Source organism: Glycine max, chromosome 19, assembly GCF_000004515.6.
Source record: "Glycine max cultivar Williams 82 chromosome 19, Glycine_max_v4.0, whole genome shotgun sequence".
Taxonomy (NCBI): domain Eukaryota; kingdom Viridiplantae; phylum Streptophyta; class Magnoliopsida; order Fabales; family Fabaceae; genus Glycine; species Glycine max.
In genome coordinates this window covers 45,395,196-45,403,022 of record NC_038255.2, presented here as the reverse complement: position 1 = coordinate 45,403,022, position 7,827 = coordinate 45,395,196, and the positions used below count along the sequence as shown (strand labels likewise).

The 7,827-nt window shown below is 35.1% G+C and overlaps 1 protein-coding gene across 1 annotated transcript; it reads left to right on the top strand.

Annotated features, from left to right (window-relative positions):
• Positions 1-3,356: 3,356 nt before the first annotated feature.
• Positions 3,357-6,715, top strand: LOC100813245 (trihelix transcription factor PTL). Its single transcript, XM_003553538.5, has 2 exons — positions 3,357-4,091; positions 4,829-6,715. The coding sequence occupies exons 1-2, from the start codon at positions 3,628-3,630 to the stop codon at positions 6,099-6,101; spliced, it is 1,737 nt and encodes a 578-aa protein (XP_003553586.1). The 5' UTR covers positions 3,357-3,627; the 3' UTR covers positions 6,102-6,715.
• The last annotated feature ends 1,112 nt before the right edge of the window (positions 6,716-7,827 follow it).

Genomic DNA, 7,827 nt, shown 5'->3' with positions numbered 1-7,827 from the left:
ATTCATTGACGTATCTCTTAAGTATAAAACTGTGAAGATTGATTTGAGACAAAATACCTCAACTGTGAAAAGTCTAAAGATGTAAGAAACTTGAGATTGAAACACTAATCTTAAAAAAGAAGAGTTTGGACCACACATGTAGGTCCAACTACCGTTAGCCTTATTGTGGGACTATGTTGTTTCGATGTAAGAAAAAAACTTATATCATTTAAGAATTGAGGTCATAGATAGTTTATAAATGTTTATTTCTCTCCATTTTTTGAAATGCCATAAAAACTATAAAACCCTATGCAAGTAAAAATGAATAATACTTCATATGCTAATATATATAAGCGCACACACACAAATACGAGGATATATTAAGTTAGAATAGTCCTCATTTTAAAAATATGAAAATTTTAAGGATGAGTTATACAATTATATATAGATGGTAAAAATTAAAATTTGTTTCATAGTCACATTCACTTGAAAAAATTATGTATTTTTCTTTTAATTTTGACAATTTAAATATGAATATTTTTATCAGTATTTACATATGATCTAATAATATCTTGAGAATCTAATATATATATATATATATATATATATTTATATTTATATTTATTACAAAGTAATGTTATATCTTTCTAGAAATTCTCCTACTATCTGTTATGACAAGAATATTAAATAAAAAATAAAAGTATTTAATATCTTGAAAGTATAAAACACATTGAAAACTCATTATAAAAGGTAGTAGTAAGATTTGTAGGAGGATAAAATAGGAAAATTTAGAATTATTATTAATAAAAAAATACTTTTCATGCTAAATTTAATAAATTTAAATTATAAAATATTATCTAAAAATAAAATAAAAATACTAATGTTCGTACAAGATGCAATCTCAAATTTTTTTTTGAAATAAACTGATCTAAAATACTATTTAACCATTTAGCATTCAGTCATTTATGTTGCGACGTCAGAAACATGCAAGTCCATGGAGGCATCTTGCACCTCATCAGCAGGTTCATTGCCAGTTTGCCACTGCCCACCCCGCTCGTGCTCTATTCTCTTTGCTTCTACCTTTTAGATTTTTTATTAAAAAAATTTCGTTATCGTAAAAGTACTTAATTACCCTTCCCCTTTCACTGTGTGTGATCTTAACTTTTAAAAAACGTAACATATCAATTCTTAAAAATTATTTTATCACAACGACAAAATATAACGATAAATATAATTGATACATTAGTGCGACCAATTGTTAAATGAAAAATTACACTCGCCTAATTTTTTTCTTTTAAATTTCTTTCTGTTTTTTTAGGCAAATATAAGTATATTAAGGTGAGTATAAGTAATAGTCCCGTATAAATCAGATTAACTAGAACAACCGTTCTAATTTTTAAAATCATTTTCTAAATAGAAACAATGAGAACAAGATCATGTAATATTAATCTTATTCCTTACCAGTACTTTTATAGCTACCTACACAAATAAACAAAAACTTACAAATTTTGCTACATGACAAATCGATTTAAGCACTCGAACGGGGTTGTGCACCAATCATAAAAGAAAGAGATATTTTGGTTTTGTTTTGCATGACATTCACAATCAAATATGTATCACAAATGAGTGCCATAAAGATTATGCTTCCACCTCTTGATTATTAAAAATAACATTATTCAATAACCAAATAGTCCAAGCTGTCACAAACCATAAACCCATCAATCTCTCGTTTAGTTATTTTTTTTTCCAGGGACTCAAAAAGCAAGCAATCAGTTCTGGGGCTCTGCCCCTGGTCTGCATGGCCTTCCATTATTTCCTTCTTAAGTTCCTATTGATCCCAAATTTTTTGTTTTTGTGTGGATTAAGGATACTTTTAAGTTAACAATAGGAAATTGTGGTTCTGAGATCGTTTGCTGATAACAAAATATCAAATCCTTTATAATCATTGATCTAGCTCAGTTAATAGTTTAACGGTTTGACCTTTTTTAGATAACTAACAAGACAGTTTCAGTACTATTTTTATATTTATGGAAAATATAAATTAAAAGAAAAGATATTTAAAAATATAAAAGAATACACTCAATCATTATAATTAATTCAAAAGATTTTGATTCATACAAATAATATATGTTATTCTTTTATGATGGAGGGAGTGGTTCATGAAAATGGTAGTCACGAAAGAACATGAATTGAACCAAGAATTACACAAACAACATAATAAAGATCGAAGATGATAACTCGTATCCTTTTATGATGATTTTATACATTCGTAATTATTCCCCTCTTCTTTTAATGATTTCAATTTCAAAAAGCAAACTAACGTTCAAACTTCGAAAACTCCCCTACTGATAGCTTTCATCCTCCTCTAGTTGACTTCAGAATGATAAGGCATCATGGTAGAAGTGTAATTTCACATTATGATTGAGTTTCGATCTAACCGTCAGATTTAAAAAAATATTATTTAATTAAAAGTTATAAAATAATATAATAATTTTAAAATTATATTAATATAATTTGATTCTTCTTTATTTAATTAAGATTAATTTAAATATATATTACTTTCATGTTTAAATTCAATTTTATCAAAGGCAAAATTATCCTTATCAAACACTTGATAACAAACACGATCGAACCACACGTGATTTTATACTACTCAGTACTCACCACTCAGAGCTAGCTTCTCACTGGAATAGAGTTGGATGAAAAGGACTATTAGGGACATCGGGAAAATTTTGCGAATAAATTGAAAATTTAATTAAATTTTACCGCACTTCACATAAAAAGTAAAAATAAGAAGAAGAAAAAAAAGTTTCACGAAAATAAATAAGGAAAGTAGAAATTAAGGTAAAATTAAGAATTCAACTTAAAAGAGAAGGGAACACGTTAATGTTGTTGTATGGAATCATTACCAAAAGTCAAAAAGTAGCATCGGAAACACTATACACGCGTCAGCAAGACAAACTCGGCTGTCTTCCATTCGTTGTTTCACTTTAGGCCACCTGTCGTCCATTCATTAGTCAATCAAACATGTAATAGTATTAAGGCAAATAATATCATGTATCTTAATGACATTGATTAAAAAAATTAAAATAAAATATTTTATTTAGGATAAGAAAAATTATATTGTTTATAATTTTTGTATGATTTATGTAATAAATGATTTATTTTTTAAGTTATTTAACTGATACATTATGATACAGAATAGGAGTACCTTAATATTAATAATAATACATTAACATTAGTTTTGTTTTGTATGTTTTGGTGGCCTTAGGGCTTAGGCTTACCCGCAAGACACTCCAAGCCCACCCTCTCACACTGTACTGAACAACGACACAGAAGGAAGAAGCAGCATAAAGCGAGAGAGAGATAACACGCATTACCACACTAATACTGTTACTTATACTAAACAGAGAAAGTGAGAGTGAGTGTGAGAGAGAAGGATTTCATTTCATTTCAATCTGAATATCTCTCGTAGTGTCGTACAGCATACATGGGACCATTCCCCTGCGTTTAAATTTTGATCTTTTTCGTGGACGCAGGATCCGAGTCTGCCGCTTCCCTCTCCATATCATCATCCTCCTTCCTCACCTCTTTTTTTTTTTAATTTTCATTTCTCTCCACTTTCTTCTTCTTTGTTAACCTTCTCACATGGAAATGGAGGACCATCATCAGTATGGCATCGCTGATCTGAGGCAGCTGGTGAACGGCCCACGGCCCACCCATTTCCCCGCCATGCCTCCGCAGCCCAAGGCGGAGCTGTTCCCAGGCGGCGGCGGCGGCCACCCCAACCTGCAGGCGGCGACACAACAACACTACGAGATGATGATGTTTGGTCGTCAAGTGGCGGACATAATACCTCGTTGTCTTCACGACTTCGCCCCCACTGATTCCGCCACCAACATCGCCGTTGCCACTCCCACCACCACCACTAGCGCCTCTACTCCTCCGCTTAGTTGCTTAGAGGCCGAGACCGCAGGATGCATCGGTGGAGACGCCTCCACTGGAAGATGGCCCAGACAAGAGACTCTCACTCTCCTTGAGATCAGATCTCGCCTCGACTCTAAATTCAAAGAGGCTAATCAAAAAGGCCCCCTATGGGTTGAAGTTTCTAGGTACCATTTCAAACACTACTCTCTTCTGTTTTCAACTTTAACATCTGAAAATTATAATTATTTATTTGTTTGTTTCTTTGCTTGGGATTGAAGAAGTAAAACAATTCAATGTTTGTGTAGCTACCTTCTTGACGGTTTCCTACTAAGATGACTGCACTTAATTGGTTTTAATTTGGTTACTAGTTGTAGTGATGCTACTTTCTGGAAACTCCAGTAATTGCTGGAAGTGACTGTACTATAATACACGGGTCGTGGTCTCGCTACTCAATTTTTCGATTATTGATCGTGTACGTGTACTTCCAAGTGCTAGCTTTAAGTTCATATACCAATATTAGTACGTCTCTACCACTGTCCCTTTTTCCCTTTTTTGAGAATTTCCTAGCCTCTTTTAAGTGCAAGTGCTAGCTTCCCTTTTATTACTAGTTTTTTCCCTTACTCAACTTTCCGAAGCTTTTAGCAGCTAGCTTTCTTGATTCTAGCTTTTATCTCATGGAATGACATCAACAGCAGGCTCTTCCTTCAATGAATCATGTTTCTGTACCAATTCGAAATGGTCATTAGCTGAGTCCTATTTGCTAAAGCTAGGTTGCTATAACATAGACAACGTCGGTGCATGAAATTGCATAGGAATGCTCATATCATATCATTAATTCACAGCTCAGACTAGGGTTCCATGTTCCATCACCTACGTTGAGCTCAGTTCTTAGCCTTTTTGTTTTCTTGTGTTAATGTTGAAGGATCATGTCTGAAGAACATGGATATCAAAGGAGTGGGAAGAAGTGCAGGGAGAAGTTCGAGAACCTATACAAATATTACAAGAAGACAAAGGAAGGGAAAGCAGGAAGACAAGATGGGAAGCATTACAGGTTCTTTCGTCAACTTGAAGCCTTATATGGTGAAAACAGTAACCAAGCCTCGGTGCCAGAAACCAATTTTGGCAGTGGTAGCCTTCGTTTCCACACAAGCAGCCACAACAACCCTTCTCAAACAAATCAAGAAATGTTTCAGTCTCAGAAGCATTGTGACAGCCTCAGCCTCACCAACTCCACTGATTTGGACACGTCATCATCGGACGACAATGATCAGAATAGCACTGGCGGGGGACTCAAGGACAATGACTCCATGGAGAAGAGGAGAAAGAGGGTGAGTGGAAGAAGTTGGAAGGTGAAGATAAAGGACTTCATTGACTCACAGATGAGGAAGCTGGTGGAGAAGCAAGAGGAGTGGTTGGATAAACTCACAAAGACACTGGAACAGAAGGAGAAGGAGAGGGTGTTAAGAGAAGAAGAGTGGAGGAGACAAGAAGCTGCAAGGTTGGAGAGGGAACACAAATTTTGGGCCAAAGAGAGAGCATGGATTGAAGCAAGGGATGCTGCTCTAATGGAGGCTTTGCACAAATTAACCGGAAACGGGATCATAAAGAGTACTCATTCTCCTGATGGTTTGATGGTAACTGGAATTCAGAACCACAGTGAAAACCAGAATGAAGATGGGAGTGAAATACTAAATAGCACTACTGCCAGAGGTGCTGAAAGCTGGACAGAATCTGAGATTGCAAGGCTTCAACAGTTGAGAGCTGAGATGGAGACAAGGTATATGCAAAGTGGGTGTTCAGAAGAGGTTATGTGGGAGGAAATAGCTACCAAAATGGCTTGTTTTGGTTACGAAAGGAGTGCTGTGGTCTTCAAAGAGAAATGGGAGAGTATAAGTAACTATGCAAGGAGTGTCAAGGATGGAAGCAAGAAGCGCAAGGAAGACTCAAGAAGTTGTTTTTACTTCGATAACAGTGACCAATCTTCTCTGTATAACCAAGGAGGTGCCTATTGTGATATCAACGATCAAAGGCACAAGACTGGGAGGCTGCAAACAAATGATGGCTCTTCACCTTCCAATTCAAATGTTGGAAATACAGTTGCGGTTGATAACTGCTTTCCCTTCTTGATGACTGAGAGTGGAAATTTGTGGGAGAACTATAGCTTAAAGGTTAATAAAGCAAGCCAAAACCAGTGATGAGAGTGAAATTATATGGTTGACACTTGTAAGAGGCAAGAAAATTTCGCAGCCTTTTATCTCAGATGATCTCACATTATGTAAGCAAGAGCTAACTGATGAGGGTCGTTTATGTATAGAGACTGATGATGATAAGGTGCTCAATCTTATTATATTTATGGAATCAAGGTGAAAAATAATGTGTTCAAGTCACGTACGTAAGTTTAATGAGGGAGACTACACATTGGCAAATATCACTGAATTGTTGGGGTGTGAGTATGACACTAATTCAGGTGAATTTCTCCATTAGCTGATTTCTTTTATGCGTGCAAATGGAATTTGCAGTTATATTACTTCACATGTCGCATCTTCCGATAATGTTCATATCATTCATTAGTTGGTCACCGTCTTTCTCCTAGTTTCCACCTTCCACACCTATCTTGCCTTTTTTTTAATTAATTTTTTTGGATATTTATCTGTGCTGGCCTTTTGTGTTTGTGTACTGAAAGGTAGCAATTTCTTTGGTATTTATTTATTGGTCAATAGTTTTATGAACCGGGAGAAAGTGATGTATTGATGGATATTGTTGAAGCATCGGACATTGTTACAAGCATAAAAAAGGCCAGATTTACTTATTGAATGATCTTTTTGAATTAGACAAGCAGTTCTTGTACATAAGCAGATAATTTCTGGTTCCAGACTACGGGACTAAATTATTGCAACTCTTCGGATATGTTTTTGTCATTTTTTTTTCACTTTATTTTTTGGGAAAAATGTAAATTATATTAAACCCAAAATGATACAACAATAAACGGGACATACCCCGCAGTTATAAAAAATCAAAAGTCTCCCTAATACAAGAAAGTCTATATCAAGATGTTAAAACAAATGCAACAGGTGCGCTTGTCTATACATAAGAAACTTAATCTTGCTAATAACCTCTATTATAGAAAATTGATAATCTTAAAAAATCAGCTTGTTCTTAGATAGTCAGATGCAGTAGACTGAAATTGCTATAGTCAGACAACGAAATTTTTCTTGAACACCTGATGTGGATCTGCTCCTAATTAAATAGTCAGTAATGCGCTGCAAAGAAGTGAGACGCCTGCGGAAAGGAGCCAAATCACGAATGTGAGCCCGAACTTGGAGAGATTTCCGGCCAGAAAAGAATGAGCATTTGACTCAGCCTCATTTGAACATAAAGGGCAGAGGGAATCCTTGTTCAAAAAAGCAGTTTTGTTAAGAGTAAGCAGCTGATTCCTTTTAGCAAGTCATAGAATGAAAGTCATCTTAGACGGGATTGCTGGGTTCCATATAACATAACACCAACTAACAGTAGACTTGACACCTCTAATGTATTCATAGACTTTGTCAACAAGCAATTGTTCATTGGTGCTCCAAGATTGAATACTCTTTTTGGCCTCTTTCGTACTTAGTTCTTTGGAGATAATAAAATTCCTTATTTGAATGATTTTCTTTATCAACACTGAATCTAATGAAAAAGTATTGTAATTCCACACATCGCTCCTTCTGAAATAGTAATGATGAACCCACCGAACCCATAGAGAATCTTTCTTACAATGAAAGTCCCACAGGATACGGAAAAGAAGCGCAAGGTTCCAGTTCTTGAGATTAAAAAGGCCTAAACCCCTTTCTTTTTTCGGAGAACAAACTACTGACCAAGCAACCAAGGACTTGTTTTTGCCAATATCCGTTTTGCCCTACAGAAAATTACAGCACGAAACGT